General features: G+C 42.9%; 1 protein-coding gene across 1 annotated transcript in view; it reads left to right on the top strand.

Annotated features, from left to right (window-relative positions):
* The first annotated feature begins 288 nt into the window (after nucleotides 1–288).
* The window catches only part of PPP2R2D (protein phosphatase 2 regulatory subunit Bdelta), a 43,453-nt gene continuing 24,860 nt past the window's right edge, over nucleotides 289–18,881 (top strand). The window contains exons 1-3 of the mRNA XM_084634853.1: nucleotides 289–444; nucleotides 856–948; nucleotides 16,290–16,387. Of these exons, the coding sequence (XP_084490979.1) occupies nucleotides 438–444; nucleotides 856–948; nucleotides 16,290–16,387 (198 nt within the window). The 5' untranslated portion in view covers nucleotides 289–437. The remainder of the gene's footprint in view (nucleotides 445–855; nucleotides 949–16,289; nucleotides 16,388–18,881) is intronic.

Here is an 18,881-nt window from a genome sequence, read left to right as displayed (position 1 = left end):
CGTTTCAGGATCCCCCAGTCCCAGCTAACCGGGTTTCTATTTGGCCGACTACTACAGCCCAAGCTGGATAAACTGCCCCTCCTCAAGCAGTGTCCCTGGGTGCACCCACCTCAACCAGCCCCAGGCCAGCCTATGTCGTCTAGGTCCCACCACGCCCCCGTCAGAGCCTCCTCCCGCATGTAGCCCCCCGCATCATCACTGCTCGGGCCCGGCTCCGCCCGCTTCCTTCGCCGCCTGGCGCTCCCCGCTCCCCCGCCCGGAGGGAGGCAGACGGATGACGTCACCGGATCAGGCCGACCGGCAATGGGCGCCATTTTGAAACCCCAAAACCTCCAGCGGCTGCAGCTGTGTGCGGCGGCGGCGGCTCTGACCCGGTCCCGGCCGGCGCCTCCCCGTCGTGGGCCCCGCAGCCCCCCGCCCCACACACACTGCGCGACATGGCAGGTGAGAGAGACGCACGCCGCGCCGCGGCCGTCAGCTGGGGAGGCCTGGGCCTGGCCTAGGGTAGGGGCCGGGTGGAGGGCGCTCTGCCTTCCGAGCAGGGGCGGGCAGCGAGTCAGGCCTGGGCGGGCAGCGCGGATCCGGGCATGGGAGACCGAGCTGGCTCGGCGGGGCCAGAGGGCTGGCCGGGTTCGGGGTCGAGCCGGACCGCGTGTGGGCCTCGGGTAGAGGGGCAGGGCCGAGCCGGTGCTGGGTGGGGGTTGAGCCGGGCTGGGTACTGAGGAGCCTGGCCAGGGCTGGGTAGGGGGAGCTGGGGCCGGGTTAGGGGTCAGCTCGGCCTCCTGGGGGTTAGGTGCCCGGGGCCGAGTTGGGGTTGCCCGCGCCGCTCGCCCTCACCGCGCTCTGTCTCCGCAGGGGTGGCAGGAGGTGGCGGAGGAGGAGGTGGTAACGACTTCCAGTGGTGCTTCTCCCAGGTGAAGGGGGCTATCGACGAGGACGTGGCGGAAGGTAAGACGGGGGACCTGGCGCTGCGGCCCGCGGTCGAGCAGGAATCACCGTGTCAGAGGGGTCCCCAGTCGGGGGTGTCAGTGTCTCCCAGTCCCGCGCTCCGTTTAATCCACCCCGGCCTCCGCCTTAGACCCAGACACCAACACCTATTTTTGTCCAACGCGTCGCGCCTAACGACTCGTGCGGGGAGTCGGTGCTGGTGCTGCAATTCTCCTGCCCCAGTGTGAATCCCGGAGGATGGGGTGTGTGTAGGGGGGTGGTGCGATGACTAAGCTAGTGCCTGTGTTTTTCAGAACGGCTTGCTCTCACAAGATAGCATAACAGAGAAGGTGGCTTCCTCCTCTTCTTCATTTATAATCACTAGGGAGATGGGAGATTGACAGTGGTAAATTTTTTTTAAAAAGAAAGGTAGTCAGACATGTCAAGTTTATGCCTTATGCGGAGAGGAAGGCTCCTTCATTAGGGATACATGTCAAAAGCAGTGTTTAGAATTTCCCTGTGGCAATGAAGGATTTATTCATACCTGCTGACATTTGAAAGCTATAAATAAGGACATTTGGGTAGGAAATAAGTACCTTTTTAAGCACAATTGAAATATGTTAGACTTGTAGAGTATTTTGGAATAAGAATAGTAAAATGATAAATATATTTTGCTTTAACAAGTCCATCCCTTCTAAATAATCAAGATTGACGTGTATAGTGTTGCTATATGAGTTTCAATGAGTTACAGTCTCTGTTTTTAAAAGATCTCCCATATTCAGATTGTCCCAGTTTGAGTTTCATGCTTGTAAAGAGGATGTCATATGGCTGCATACATCTGCCTCATGTATTTGAGTTTCTACTACATGAACTTAAAAAAATAAATAAATAAAACACACATACTTTAGCTACTTATGTGGATTGTTCTGGAATTACTTTTGAATGTATTTTTCCAGAGCGTAGTTAATTTTATCCATATTATTTTCCACTGCAAAAATATTATGAGTATGTTTTAGTTTTGTTTTGGGCAACACCATTTTGTCCAAATACCTGGCATGGGAAGACACTCAATTTATTGGAGCAGATAATATTCAGACTAGAGATGGGTGTATGTATCAGCTGTTTATTTCTATACTTGTAACACCCTGCAAAGTTGTGAATTTATGCAAATTAATTATATTAATAGGTTTTCAGGCATTCCTGAAACACTGTCTTTGTTTCTTTAAACCACTTGTCAGTGAAAAAGCTTAAAGAGCCACCGCTGCTTATATTTTAAGAAACAATCCAGTTTGGGCAAAATATTTACTATGATAAAATTACCTTTCAGTCACTGTTGATTACCAGGATATTTGTATATAATCAGAAGCTCTCTCCTTTCTAAATAGCCAGTAAGTTTTACTACCTCATGCAGTGATTTTGTAACATCAGAATTCAATGTGCGAGAAATGTATATTATCAAAGAGCCAATGCACATCATTACAGGATGTATTGGCAAGTTAGAAAGACTTAAGCTCCATCCCTTGGCATAGTCAGTGATAGGAAAAACTGTATAGCTATAATTTATAAAACTCTTAACAATGTACTTTCCAACTATGGGCCTGATTTTAAGTACCTATTAAATCAACAGGAGTTCTGCCTAAGTGAAACAGAAGCACCTGTTGTGGCCTCATTCACTTTAGCATCATAAACTACATTTAATCTGGCAGCGATCTTGGCTCAAGGTGGCAGAAAGTCCACCCAAAAATGGCCTCTAGTATTGCAAGGCTCACATAACTGCTGGCCAGTGCAAATTGAAAGTAGACAGTACTTCCATCAGAAGGGGGACAGCCAGGGTTACTAGGTAATGTGCTGATTCAGCTTATTTCTAAGCAACCTCCACCAACAGATCTCCTATTTAACACATGAGCATACTAAAATTGCCCTTCTGTTGTGGATCCCCCAGAGGATGATGGTGGTGTTTCCTACCCTATAAGATGAGTGAATCCCCCTTGTGTGCAGTGGGCCTCTTTGTTGGCATGGGGAGTGAGGTCCGTGCTCGACTTAATCTCATTCCTTCAAGTGTGCACTGAGCCCAATATTTGTAAAAGTTTACCAGTGTGGTGGTGTGGCTCTTAGCATTCCTCTTCAGTCTTTTGTCTGAGATTTCAAGTGTAATCCATTTGTTCATAAAATTTGAGTAAACTAAAGGCATTAGCTGGATCTTTTATTTCTAAGTAAAAAGAAAAGGAGTACTTGTGGCACCTTAGAGACTAACCAATTTATTTGAGCATAAGCTTTCGTGAGCTACAGCTCACTTCAGCTTATGCTCAAATAAATTGGTTAGTCTCTAAGGTGCCACAAGTACTCCTTTTCTTTTTGCGAATACAGACTAACACGGCTGTTACTCTGAAACCTGTCATTATTCCTAAGTGTTTTTGAAGAGTGTCTTAAATAATTTTTATATGAAAAGCATGGACTTCAGATGAGGGGCGTTTTAAAAATATTTTTTTATTTTTTAGCTTTGTTTTTTCCCCTATTATAAATCAAAATCTTGTAGTCTCATTTGCTCATGATACTGCTTAATGCTTTACCTTATGCTTAACTTTACACCTGTAAGTAGTCCCATTGATATGAAAGCGCATGTGTTTTACAGGATTGAGACCTTATTTATAATTTGCTACACTTGAAATACTGTTAGCCTTTGGCATTTGTTAGGGTTCTTTCTCTCACTGTTTGTCTTTAAACAGGAATATTTATAATCACATAAAAAAATAACTGGTCTCCCAGTCCTTCATTGGGCTCTGCTAGTGTGCATCAGTTTGTTCTTGTAGCATTCACTGAAGTCTGAGAGTCTGCACCAGTAGTGAACATTGCAGTATTTGACCCTAGGTGTTGGGGTTGGGCCTTGATTACTGAACTGTCATCTAATCTCAGTTTTTTTTATCAAGCTGTCCATATAAACTAACTTGATGGGGCACTATCAGCTTACAATGTAGTCATGATAGTATAGACCAGTGGTCCCCAAACTTTTTGTCACACCTCCCTGGGAGCTGAGAGCAGGTGCCAGGTCTGTGAGCGGAGTTGAGGGGTGCTCCCTTCCTGCCCCCCTTGGGGGCTGGCCTGGGCCCTGCCGCACCCTCTCCGAAAGTTCCTCTGCGCCCTGCCCCAACCCCCAGGAGGGCATGCTCCACAGTTTGCGAACCACTGGTATAGACTATACTAACTGCAAATCTCCTGTCACTTTTTGTGGTCTTATAAATAAATTTTTTTTAATTGTCTTTATCTTTTGCTCTGTGGAAAAAGAGATGTAAGTGGGGGAACTGACTCTACAAAGAAATCTGCAAATGACAACACACAAAGTGCTGTCCAATCCATAAAATACACAAATGGAGAGTTTTTTCTATAAATTTATTAAGTACCTCATGTTTAGTTAAGTGTGCTTTTAGTTTTAAAGTTAGAGGTATTTCTTTAATGTACAAGATCATGTTCAGCATCTGTTTCTGGTATGATGCTGTTTTAATTAAAATACTGTTCTGAGTAGTGTGAGATTGTGTGCTGATACAGGTAAGTTCTACCTGAAATATACATTTTCAAAACTTCTTTTCACCTCTTTGATTACTATAGAAAACGGAAGTTTGCTTTCTTTCTGATGCTATCCCTGTGCTGAAACAGCTTTTATAAATTTATAGTTAATCATTTTTGCTGAGATTGATACAGAATTGTTTTTTTATATGTATATCTTTAAACAAATGGAAGTGCACTCTTTCGGGATATCCGTGATGGCTCCAAACTGGTGACATAAAATGATGATAGATGTTAGATTTATTGGATATAGAAGGATGTAGTTTTCAAAGTAGGAGAGTCTGAGAACTGCTAAAGAATGATATTGAGGAAAGAAATTTGATAATATCAAACAAGTGTTTCAGTTACTAAGTGTAACAAAGATAGACTTCTTAAAAGGTGGATTGCTTAAATCTCAATTGTAGTTTCCTTATTTCAGGGAAATATTTTGCCTAAAGCCTCCGTGTTGATAACCCCAGATTTCACAGATTTCACGGGCAAGGATAGCTCTGGGATTGCCTAACTTTGTTTAAAGTAACTTTCTAAATGTAGGCTTCAGTTTTGATGCTTTGTGAGCACCAATTAGATCTGTGATTGATCTTACTACTTTCTCTAATTTGTCCTATCTGATCAATAGAAGATAGCTGTTTTTCAGCAGACTTACTACTAAATTAATTCTTTAAAACAAACCACAAAGCAACAAAAGTGGTCTAATCACAGTAATTTCCCTTCAAATAAATTTGTCCAGTACTCTTGGAAGTGTCTTATCACGTTGTGTATATCAGCATACTGATATGCTTGGATCCTTGAGGTCAAAAGGTATAACCATATTCCTTAGAGCTTGTCTACACTACAAAATTAAGTGACTTTAAGTTGGCATACAACCACCACAATAATTAAAGCGGCGGTTCATGTCCACACTTGCTCCTTCTGTGGGTGGTGTTCTTCCACCTACTGAAGTGGGGCATTGTGGGACACTGACAGCTGGAGCCTGGCAGCCCTGGAGGGTTGGCAGGGGGCTCACAGTTGCCTCCCCTGTACACAGCTGTCAGGCAGATGCTGGCCTCACAGTTGTGAGCCAGGAGGGGGCTCAATTTCACAGCAGGGAGCCTACCAGCAATTAAATTAACATTCTTGTCAGTTTCATGGCTGCTATTAGTTCACATTTGGGCTCTGGCTATCCCCTTACAGCCTGAGCTGGAGACAAAATGAGAAGAAATAATAGCCGTGAAACTGACAAGACTGTCAATTTCACTGCTGGTGTGCTCTGTGCTGTGAAATTGAGCTCTGGCGACTTGGTCAGCTCTGGGGCTCCCACTGTGGGCCCTGCTTGGAGGGTTGTCCTCCTGCCACCTCCTGGTGAGGGATTTGGCGGAAAAGGAAAGTCTAACCCTGGCCAGGCTCTCCTTCCCACTCAGTCCCTCCCCAGGAGGCGACAGCAAGGCTCTGGGATGTCAGTGCCAGGCGGGGGAAGGCTGTGAGCCCACACCCAGCTGTCAGCACTGGTATGCATACGGGCGAGGGTTCACAGTGGGAGCCAACAACTAATGTAAGTAATGCACTGTGTACACAGAAACTGCATCGCTCTAACTACACGACATAAGCACTATGCCTCCTGGTGGAGTTACTATGTTGCTATAGTGGGCCACTTACTTCAGCGGAAGCACCATTGTAGTGTAGACACTGACATAATTAGGTCGACATAAGGCAATTTATGTTGACCTAACTCTGTAGTGTAGACCAAACATTAGTCACTCTCAAATCTGGTTGGTGGAGTACTATGGATAACTTTAAAATCTATCTGGCCGTCACTACAGACTTTTTTCCTGTTTTAATTTCAGGAGTGACAAGTCAGGGAACTGCCTAAACATTGGAAGGAACCTAAGACCCTTATCAGACTGTCATCTTGAGGGTTTTTTAGGCTTTCCAAGGTTAACAACAATGTCAAAATGTGTTTCTCTTTAAAGCATTGTGTGTTAAAGATGCTGTCTTCTGTAATCAAGTATTAACTATATATATTTTGCTATTTATATTTGAAGTGCTTTCTAACAGTGTGACTACTTCACAAAACAAGTGCTACTTTTAAGAATTTATGTAGCTTGAATTTCTATCGTATTTTTAGCTTTATTTGGACTTTGGTGTATCTTGATCTGTCTTTGAAATAAAAGGATGAGTTTAGGCCCCAGTCCTGCAGATGTCTGCATGTTTGTGTCGCACATTCTAGCAAGTGTCCCATTTTGGCTACCTATTTGGATAGCCCTGAGGGGAATCCAACCCCCTGTCTGCTGGATCCCTGGAGTGTTTAAAGCTCCTGCAGGCTGAGTGGAGTCCAGCCACTGCCCTAATCTTGGGGTCCCTGGGCAAACTTTCAGGGTGAAGACTTTCTGTGTGGCATGTACTCTCTCTTTTCCCTCATGCCCCCTGAATTTTGGAACCCAGTGTCTAGCCACCTAGCCCCTCTGGGCGCAGCACTGACCCTTCAGACTCCCCGCTACTTAAACACATTCCACTCCCAGAATTCCACCCGAAAGTGTGAAGTTTTTGGTTTACAATTTAACTCTGTGGCATGCACTAGTTGTGAAGCATATACCCACACATACACACTCTGTATAGCATTACATTTTTATGCTTTCTTACCTTGAATCATGTCAAGCACAGGAGAGTACAAAATAAACATCCTAAATGTAGTGTTCCTCAGTAGCTCACCCTTCCCTTGGGAGTACTTGGGGTCATCTGTGTTCTGTCAGGACAGGCAGGTGAAGTCCTCTGCTGCTTTACCAAACCTCTCCCTTGAGCAGTCTCTCTCATCTTAATCTGATCAAAATGGCTCTGCTTCCCTCTGTTCCCCTTGTGAATTCATGTATTGGGGCCGCTGGCTTCTTTTGTTCTGCTCCAGGTAACTTACCATTACATTCCAAAGCTGTTGTTGCCCCTCCTCACTTGCCCATAGACAAGAGGAGGAAGTGCCCAGCTAGAGCAAACACATTGTCCTAAGGTGTCATACTTTTTGAATACACCATCCTTCAGTGCCCATCACTCAGTTGTCTCTGGCGGGGCAGAGACAACTGACACAACCTGCTAACTCACGATGGATCCACATACATATAGGCTTTCTGTGCCACTGAAATTTCATGATGCAATTTCATATCATCATCCACAGTTCAGAACTGGTTCAGACAGAAGCCCCAGCTCGTCACAGTAGGTGCTCACCCATTGAAATTGATGGAGTTCCACATGTATGAAGCTGCGGCTGTGCTTTAGGTACAGACTCATTCTTAGAAGCAATGTCACATTGATACTGTTTTGTCAGACTTAAAATCTCTTGAATGTGTATGTCCACATATTGTGGTGATAGTCCTATAATCACTGCATTTATGTGCACCTTCACTCTCTGCTCACTAATCCATTTCCACCAGGTCTATTGTGAACATTCCAAACAGTAACCACTTCTTCTTTAAAAAAAGCTGGCCGGAGAAGTTTCATTCCCTTTCTGTCCCAAAATGTGTAATGTCCCCAAAATACACTGTCCTGAGGAGCAAGGCAGTTAACATTAAATCCTATAACTTGTCTTTTTAAAATCTGAAAAAAACAACAAGGAGTCTGGTGGCACCTTAAAGACTAACAGTTTAATTTGGGCATAAGCTTTCGTGGGTAAAACACCACATACATCTGAAGAAGTGGTGTTTTACCCACGAAAGCTTATGCCCAAATTAAACTGTTAGTCTTTAAGGTGCCACCAGACTCCTTGTTGTTTTTTTCAGATTTTAAAAAGACAAGTTATAGGATTTAATTTGGGCATAAGCTTTCGTGGGTAAAACACCACATACATCTGAAGAAGTGGTGTTTTACCCAAGCAAGCTTATGCCCAAATAAAACTGTTAGTCTTTAAGGTGCCACCAGATTCCTTGTTGTTTTTGTGGATACAGACTAACACGGCTACCCCCGATACTTTTAAAATTTGAGTATCTTGTAACCTAATAAGGCTAGAAACAGGATTTTGAGCCATTGGAAAAGGAAGAGCCCCACCTCAATAGTGGACATGTGGAGCATGTTCTTCTCACTGCTAAGATAGGAGACCTTAAAATCAGGTTGTCATATTCTAACAATTGAAGGACTCTATACAATTTTTGTAGTCTCTGAGATTATGAACATTCTGTATGTGTCTTTACCAAGTTACAAACTCGATTTTAAATTTGCAGCCCTTTGTCTTCTGTAGTCATTTTGCCTCCGTGTTGGACCAAAATTTTTTTCCAGCTTATGGTAAGGAAGAAGCAACCCAGCATGTAGTGGGTTGATGAATCTGGGGACTCTGCTTGTGTAACTTCCAGGGAAAGTGAGCTCACAAGAGGCTTTGCACTTAGGATTTTCATTGTTTTTCTAAATGATCTGTAATTTCTGTAATTGTTTTATCTGTTAAGTAAAAGAGCAGTGGTGACTTCTGAGGTTATGTCTACATTACATACCTTTTGGCGTCACAGCCATGCCACTAAAATGCACGCAGTGTTGCTGCTGTATGTCAGCAGGAGAGAGCTCTCCCACCGACAAAAAACTTCCATCCCCAACGAGCAGCAGTAGCTTTGTCGGCAGGAGAGCTCTTCAGTCGACAAAGCGCTGTTTACACCCGCGTTTTTTGTCGGTAAAACTTCTGTTGTTTGGGGGGGGATTTTTTTTCACCACCCCCCCCCCAGAACGACAAAAGTTTTACTGATGAAAGTCCAGTGTAGACAAAACCTAAGTAAAGTGTCTGTGTGTGTTATATGCAACAACTTCTGCACTGCTTCAGGAGAGAGTCACACTGGCAGCCAGAAGACATTCTCACCTTTTGATAGAGCTCCGGGGGAGGGAGGGGGGGTGAGTTTAAGCAACAGGGAATCTGAGAATAGGGCTAGGCAGCTGGTGGGTTCCAACTCTCATAGGGGAAGGGGGCACTAGACAGAGGATCTGCACCCCAAAGATGTGCTTAAGGACCCAAGGATGGGGCCATTGGTTGGCCTCTGAGTCTCAGTAAACTTAAAACAGATGACAACTCAGCAACTGGGTCCATTTCAGCAGTTCTATAATGTGTGAACACTGAAAGCTACTGCCCTCTGTCTCCCAACTGAGCTCCTGTAAAGCAAAAATACTTGGTTATTACCTTGAAAAAGAGACTGGCAGAGAGGTAGGTCTTGTAAAGACCACAGGTCACGGGGACTTGTTTATATCATAAAATCTGACCATTTATACCAGTACAGTGTAATTACCAAGTGGACATTCTCACTCCAGAATAAAATTGCCTTCAGTGTAGCTTATGTTGCTTGGGAAGGGTTTAAGTTAAAGTGGGAAAAAAAGCCACTTTTCTACTGGAATAATTGTGTCCACATGGGGACATTACATTAGTATAAATATATTTGTGTAATTAGAAGAACCTTCTTGTGTCAACAAGCTGCTTGTGTTAACCTCTGTGCCAGCTGGATTTTGTAATAATTGTGTGTTAATTCAAACAACTTTGCCAGTAGTACAGTTGAAATAACTTCCGAATAATTTAAATGAATTAAATGCTCTTTTAGTAAATCTAGATTATTGACATAGTTCTAGGGGTTAGAAAACATGTCCAGAGAATACCATAACCGAGTTCCTTTTGAAAATCTTGGCTTGCCTCCTGTGTATTTACCTTCTCCTGCTTCTTACCCCCTTGTGTGTTTCTGTCCCTTGTGTGTCTTTGCTTCTGTGGCAGTGGTCCCGAAACTGTGAGGCACACACCTCCCAGGGTGTCACAGAGGAACGTTTGGGGTGGGGCATGGGCCAGCCCCCACAAGGAGACAGGGATGGAGCACCATGAGGCTCAGGTCATCCCCCACAGGGGGACAGGGATGGAGCACCATCAGGCCCCAGCTGTGGCCTTGCCCCCAGCCAGGGCCCGCACCGCAGCCTGGTCACAGCTCTGCTTCAAACCCCGATAGCAACGCCCCTCCCAGCTCAGCCTCGGCCTCTGGCTGCGGCTCCACTCCTGTCCCCTGACGCCCCTAGCTGTGGCCCAGCCTCATCCCCTTTTCCGCTGCCCGCCAGCCCACTCTTGGGAGCTGTGGCCCCGCTCCCGACAGGGAGGTATGACCATGAAAAGTTTGGGGATTGCTGTTCTGTGGGTTAGTGGCTCACTATGGAGAGGGTGACTGTGAAGGTATTTCCCTTCTCATGGCTGAACTCCAGCAACTGCTGTTTCCCCCTTCCTGTGTTGGTGTTCACGTCCTCAGCCCTTTCCCCCTCTCTTTTTTTCTTGTAACTAACAAATCTAGGAAAGCAGGTGTATTTTAACGTGTTAAAATCCTAATGAAGTTGGACAGGATTGGATCCCAAAACAATCCAAAACTCATTAATTTTGCTTAACTAAAACTTTTTTCTCTACATACTGCTAGCACAAAAGTTTTCAAAAAGATCTAACTGTATGCAAACTTGAAGGGACAGTAGCAGGTGGGTTTTGAGATACAAGAAGACAAATATTAGACAATCAAATTCAAATCAGAATACATTTTAAATGACTTGTCATTCCAAACGATTTTGCTTTTTTTGCATACTTTACAGAAACATTCTCCTATGCCTTTACAGTAAATACGGCAGTCTTCAGGCCAAAACAATTATGCAGACCAAAGCAAACAGGCAAAAATATGACTTTAATAATGGAAGTTGTTTGTGACCTTAACTATGGAGAAACTATTCTCCCTCTACGGTATCTTAAGTTATACATGTAGTTAGGAGACCACCCACATTGTGAAAATCCTTGTTGTTGTGAAGAATTAGGGCATCTCAATATTGAGAGTACCTACACTGAATTTCAACACTCTTCTGCACACATTAACAGAAGTGTTTTGAGCAAGACTTCCATTTACTGCCTTACAAAAAGGTGGTCATTTTAAATGCCCTAACGTCAGATCAAAAAGGATGGGTCCCATCTATAGAGATTGAGTGTCGTAAATTCCAGGATGATAAAGTGGCCCTAGGAATGGCTGACAACTTTGAAGCTGTCATGTGTCCCATGACTTCTTAGTTTCCTTCCTCCATAGACCATCATGTTAAAAGGAGCAAAGCTGCACAGTAGATTTTCAGAGAGCAGTTAAGTTATATCAACAGAACTACTTCCAGGAAGAAGGTATTCCTTCAGATCCATTCTGTCACAGTAAGCCCAGGTCTAAGTCAGCGTATCTTAGGTCAACTTACCTGGCCGTGAGGACGGCGGCGAGTTGACCGCTGCTGCTCCTCCGTCGACTTCCGCCTCTCGCAAGCTGGAGTTCCAGTGTTGACGGGGAGTGCGATTGGGGATTGATTTATTGCGTCTAGACATCACCCGATTCGGCAGATAGTGAGGGCCTGCCCTAAGAAAGCAACAAATCATTGCCTGATTAATAACAGTGCATTATAGAACCATATAAATCCAAAAGACCTGCTCTCTTGCCTAATTTACAAGTGTACCTGCTGAGGCCTATGACCGCTTCCTGGGCAGAGTGAGTCTCAGTCACCCTCAGGGAAACATGCAGGGCAGCAAGTTGGACAAGCCCTCAGAAATGTTTCCAAGTAATACATAATTAATCTCATAGCTCTCTCTGGGTTTGCCACTCCTAAGAGTAGTGCTTCATGGTATAATAGGCCCAGGAATCTATTTTTTCTCTTCGGGAAGGACTGGGCGATGATATTATGATGTTGATGCTACTTGTTCTTTCCTCACTTTTCTGGAAATTTCGGTACTGGTTACTTCCTTCTTGTCAAGGATTGCCTGATATATTCCAGTAGTAGAGAAAATTGGTGGTCCTGCAACTAGTAGAAGAAAAGTATTCTTATGTGACCAATTAAATGTAATTAAAAATACATCAAGTTTAGTGTGGTGACTTTAAAAAACAAAACCCCTACAATTCTGGTTGCTTTTTTTAAAAAAGTGGCTTGCAAGGGGGAGAGGATGGATGTTCTAAAACATTGTTAGAATGACAGGCTAGAGAAGCAGAAGTTAAGTGACCTTTTCCAAACTGGAAGTTGCAGTGGTGGCTCTACTGTGCTCTGTGTAGTTCCCTCAGCTCCTTGGCAACATCAGAACAGAAGAGTAATCTTGTGTACTCTTCTGTACCCCATTTGACTTCCTTCTCCAAAACTTACTTTCCTGTATGTACTGTCAGCAATTTATTATGTTTATCCCAGTGCCCCACCCCCCACCCAAAAGTCATTCTAGTGGCTGCACCTCCCACATGGCCTCATTAGTTTTCCAGTAGTGACAAAATAAATGATTGCTCCACAGGAAAAGCCCATACTTTCAGTCTCTAGCAGCCAACCCAAATGGCTACTGTAGTTGCAAGATGATTCAAATATCCGTTTGACCTTGTTTACCTCTGCCACCTTTGAACTTTGTCACTAACTCCACTTCTTTTGTTACCTTATCCTATTACACCATGTCTAGATATCTACTCTCCGTATCAAACATGTCTTTAATACACCCAGCATGTTTTTTTGGGGTTCTGTATGAAATCCAGACTGCATAGTTCAGTGGACAGAGCACTGGACTGGGAGTCAGCAGAGAAGTGGGTTCTAATGCTGGCTCTGCCACCAACCTGCTGTGTGAGCTTGCCTAATTTACTTCACCGCTTTGTACCTCTGTTTCCCTGCACCCTTTGTTTTGCTTATTACAATGTTAGTGTTTGGGACAGGGACTGTATCTTATTTGTACAGTGCCTGACATAATGGGAACCCAATCTGTGTTGCTGTAATGCAAATAGTAAATAATAGATCTATTTTAAGCAAGTGACATCAGCCACTCATAGGCATTAAACAAAATCAGTCTCTGTGAAAAACACACACAATGATTGTCTCCCAATTTCTGCTTTTTGTTGTTTTTTGAGAGAATGAGTCAATGAGTACTTTGGTAGGTAGAATTGAAGGATAGAATAGATGTTAGGCATTTTCCTAAAAATGTTTTTTTCCTTTGATTTATAGGTTATCAGTAATAGCTAAGGAGAAGGATTAATTTCAGTTTCTTTTCAGAGGCAGTTTACCAGTTTCCACTATTAAAAATGGTCTTGCTTGTTGTATAGCGTTCAGATATTATGGTAGCAGTGTGCTTATTTGTACAGCGATAATAGTCTGTAACTTAAAGGCTGGACATTTAAATTTGAAATAAATTCTTGAAAATATCCTAAATCTATAGATTTGTATGCATCAAATTTGGATTGCCTCCACTACTTTCTTAAATCACTTGCTCATTCATTCTGCTTTTTCACATTTTTTCAATTTCTCATTGTATATGTGATGTACACACCTATTTCATATATCTGTATCTGTATGATGGGGTGATAATATTTGTATCTGTTTGTGTCAGCTTCAAGGAGCTCAGGATTGTCAAAACTATTTTTGAATTAGATCATTCTGTTCAGTGCCATTAAAAACTTTTACGCCATACCATCCAGTATTCAGAATATTCTATATGTATTGCAGAAAATTTATTTTAGGAAATGTGTTTTAGAACTTTAAAAAATAGTTTCAGGTTATGAGAGAGGCAAAGTATTGTCATGGATCAGAAACTGACTGAGATAGGAAATAGAGTTGGGGGGAATGGACACTTTTTATTATGGAAAGGTTTCAACAGGGTGCCATAACATTATATGGTAAGACTAATGTTTAATTTATTAAAATTATCTAGAAAAGGAGATGATCAGTGAGATTGCAAACTTGCAGATGACACAATTATCTAGTCAAGGCTGGAGAAGACTTTAAGGAACCTCAGAGGGCCCTTAATCAAGTTAATTGAAGGGGCAACACAATGGCAGATGAAATTCAGGATTGATAAAATGTAGCGTCATGTGCACAGCAGAGAGTACTTTGAACTACTAATACACTTTATTGGGTTCTAAACTAGCAGTAAACTCAGGAAAAAGATCTAGGCATCCTTTTGGACAACTCAGTGAAGGCCTGTGCTTGACTGTTTAGCAGAGGGGTTTTTTAAATTATTTTTTTTGCTGTAAAAAAAAAAAAAGGCAATTTGATAGTGTATAAGGAATGAATGGAAATTAATACTGAAAATACTGTAGTGCCATTGTATGGCAATGGTATGCCTTTATCCGGAATAATGTGTTTTGTTCTGGTCACTCCATTTCAAAACTGATGTTACAGAATTAGAGGGGAGGTTCAGAGGCTGATAATAAAAATATTTATAAGTATAGGTGAACTCATAAGTGATTAAAAAGATTGGAATTCTTTATGTTGAAAGGAGACAAATTTCAGGGGACATACCATATATACTCGATCATAAGTCGGTTTGTTTATAAACCGACCCCCCCAAGATGGATAAGTGAAAATGGAAAATTTTTATGACGCATTCATAAGCTGACCCTGTAATTCAGGGGTCAGCAAACTTTGGCTCCTGGGCCATCAGGATAAGTCACTGGCGGGCCAAGATGGTTTGTTTACCTCGAGCGTCTGCCGGCACGGAGGTAAACCTAACTAGACGAAGTGTCCTGGCGTGGCAGCTGCTTACCCTGATGGGATGGGAAAGCAACTGGTGGGGAAATTTTTTGGGAAGGACAAGCCGGGGATCAGGGGAGTAACACCTGTGACCACCCCCCACATGATCCCACCCCTAGCCCGGGACCCCAACACTGTCCCCATCCCATCCCTTCCCACCTTATCTGTGGAGGTCCAGGGGAGGATGTCTCTGACCTGGCTGGAGCTGCTCCAGCAGGCTGGGCAGTGCGGCCGCAGCCTGCTCCGGCGGGCCAGACCAGGCGGCACGGCTGCAGCGTGCTCTGGAGGGCAGGGCTGAGTGGCAGGGCTGCAGCCTGGCAGCCCCAGAGCTGCAGCTGCTTCGGAGGCTGGAAGGAGAGCAGCATGGCCAGAAGCGGAGAGACTCTGACCCCGCCTCTTCTCTTCTGGCTCTGCTGGTTGTGCTGCCTCTCCTTGCTCCCTCTGTTGGGGGAAGGGGCTGTGTCCCACCTCTCCCCTCTATACCCGTTCATAAGCCGACCCCCTTCTCTGATGCTTCCCTTTTTTACTAAAAAAATTCAGCCTATGAATGAGTATATACGGTAAATACAAAATAATGGTATAGAGAAAATTGGGAGAAGTGTCTGTGTATTTGTCTCATCAGAGCAAGGGGCTATTCAAAAGAATTAAAGGTGGCAAATTCAAAACTGATAAGGAATATTTTTTTCATACAATGCCCTATTAGGCTGCGAAATTCATTGCCCCAGAATATCACTAAGGCCAGAAACTTAGCAATACTGAAAACAAGATTAGATATTTATTTGGGTAGCAAAAATATTCAGAATTGTTGCAATAAATGCAAAAATAAAAAAATTGAGAGGATATAAAGCTCATATTTTAGGTTGTAACCCTCAATTGTTGGAGATTAGCTTAGAAGGAAACCTGTCCTCTGGGGAAGTTTTCTCATACCTGTTTCCTTCCTGGGGGTCCCAGGGCTTGAGGTCCAGTCTGAGCCCAAACATCTACACTGCAATTTTATAGCCCCACAGCCTGAGTCCCGCAAGCCCAAGTCAATTGACACAGGCCAGCTGCGGGTATTTCCAGCATAGACATACCCTTGTGGGCTTCGCTTGTTACCTAGTTCTATTCAGCAACTGTTGCCACTCAGCAAATGTACAGCAATAAGATATAAAAATAAGATATACATGCCCAAAAGTATTGGTTTTAGTTTTGGATAGTAATGCTGTAAGTTAGATAGGATTGTTTTGCTGTCATATTATCGAAGTGGAATAGTTATCTTCCTCTGTATTGTGTTCAGTTTCTAGGTCTTTAAACTATTTGGCTCAGTTTACACATTATAATGCTACTTTGTCTCTATTTTATGTTTACAGCTGATATTATTTCAACAGTTGAATTTAATTACTCTGGAGATCTTCTTGCGACAGGAGACAAGGGTGGCAGAGTGGTTATATTTCAAAGGGAACAAGAGGTCAGTGACTTCAAAAACAATGAAGTGTGCCTACTGAAGCTGCTCTTGAGTTTTTCATTTATTAACATGCATGATATTGCTACAGCTTTTGATATCACCAACTTTAAATGTTCTCATGTTGTTTTCTAGTCCATGATATTTCTTTAGAAAATTTGAAATTGTTCCGATCTCTTTATTGAACTCAATGATGTATCTGAAGCAATGGCCATTCCAAGTATTTCTGTTTAGCCTGTACAATCACAATTATTCTGCAGATTGCCATGGGCCCTGCTGTTTAACTTAAAGCTCAGGGTCAGGGTGACAAAAAATTGTAGTCTTTTAGAAATATTTTAACTGCCTTCAGAAAGAAGGCATGGACAGCTCAGCTGCTAGGAGGAAAACAGAGGGTGCTTGAAAATTGAAGCATCAGCAGCTTGCTGTGTTCTAGGAGCAGCTGACTCAAAGATAGCAGAGGCAGCAGCTTCCCAATCAACCCCAAAAATATGTGGCAACCTGGCAGGGAAGAGCATAGAGAAGGCCTTCTTCAACAACTGTTTAGCAGATAATGTCATTGAGATGGTAGGCACCAGTTAAAATTTTCCTGCGTTACTCAGAATGGGCTGGCGTGTGTATATATACACTTCATATTTGCATATTGTTTGTACCATAATCTTCACAATAGAAGGGGGAAAAAACACAGAAAAATTCTGTATCCTCAATCTGGATAAATACAGATGGTTAAATTTAAAATGTGCATAATCCAGTTTATTACAACACACAAATAGTGTACATTGGGATACTACACTATAAGCTCATGGTATGTAAAGAACATAGATTTACTGTCTGAGCCTTACACAGCCAAATACTTGGATTACCATCGCTTTGCCATATCTGTAAAAGAAATCTTTATATGGTTGTTGCTACCAAGTGGAATGTTCACTTTCTTTCAACATTTTTCTGCCTCCAAAGAGCATTTTTATACCTTGCTTTGAAAGCCTGAGGAAAATCCTGTCTCTGAGCCCTCAAGTATGCTTACATTTATATCTACGTTATAGAGTTAAACATAAAAACTACATTAAAAGAATGTTCAATTTGCAAAGTCAAGCACTCAGAAGTTATGAATTACCGGAATTAAGGTGTCCCATGCAGCCTTAACTTGTACCCCTCGTGTGTATGCATTTTGACAGTCTTTAATTCAAATTTACATACTATTTTTACAGAGCCCTGCTTCATTAAGTGTATAGATGGGTAGTGCTCAGTTAATGGGTAGTCAGTATTTCATTTTAGCCTCATTGTTCAATATATGGACCCATGCCTTATTTACTGGATACAATTCAAACCCTGCTCTGCATACAGAATTATTAATTTCCTCATGGGCTTGTCTGTGGCACTCATCATTGTAGCATCTGAATTCTTCACAAACATTAATCTTCACAACACCGCAGTGAGGTTGGGTGGGGGTATTCCTGTTTTACAGATGAGGAACTGAGGCACAGGGAGATTAAGGTAAAGCCACTAATTTAGGTCATAATTTGAGGTGCTCATGGCCTGATTTATTTTTATTTTATTTTGTAGAGAATTTAGCATTTTATAACACTTTTTTTTATATGTTCAGAGCACAGCTCTCATTGATTTCCATTGCAGTTGAGAGTGCCAGTGTTTCTTCAGTTCAGACCCCTGGCACTCAGAAAATGAGGAACACATAATTAGTGGCAACCTCTGAAAAGTTTGGTTTAAGTGATTTGCCCAGCATCACACAGGAATTCTGTGGCAGAGGCGGGGGATAAAATCCAGATCTTCAGAGTAGCTTTCAGCCTTGTAAATTGTGAGACCATCTTTTCTCTTCCTGCAATGTCCTTCCTTATTCACTGTGCAGCTTCTGCAGCAATTGAGGCAAGGTCCAACACACAGCAGCCTCATTCCCTTAGTATCATCCATTCTATGAATTGAATGAGGCAGGGATCATATGGAAAAAAATAGTATATGATCATTTGTTTGTAATATTGTAGTTGTGTTGGTCCCAGAATGTTAGAGACAAGGTAATATCTTTTGTTGGACCAACTTCTCTTGGTGAAAGAGCCTAACTTTCCAGAGCTCTTCTTTAGTTCTGGGAAAGGTGACCAGAGTGTCACAGCTAGATACAAGATGGAACAGATTATTTAGCGTACATTGTTAACACACATTTCAAGAGACCATTCAAGGTGAAATGCTACAACTGCACTGCTGTAGCACTTGAGTGTTGATGCTTCCTACGGTGACAGGAGGAGTTCTCCCCAGGCTCATCTTTTGAAGGTGTTGTGCAGGTTTCATTTGAGGACAAAGACTGAGAGGTCTGATATGGCATGAACTCACATAGACAACTAAGACAAAAGCACCATATAACCGGTGGGCGAACACTTTTCACAAAACAGTCACTGCATATCTGACCTCTCAGTCCTCATCCTCAAGGGAAACCTGCACAACACCTTCAAAAGGCTAGCCTTGGAGCTTGAATTCATAACTTTACTAGACAAAA

The sequence above is a fragment of the Lepidochelys olivacea genome (assembly GCF_965140295.1).
Source record: "Lepidochelys olivacea isolate rLepOli2 genome assembly, chromosome: 7".
Lineage (NCBI taxonomy): Eukaryota > Metazoa > Chordata > Testudines > Cheloniidae > Lepidochelys > Lepidochelys olivacea.
Note: the sequence above shows the minus strand (reverse complement) of the source record. Positions and strands in the feature narration are given on the sequence as shown.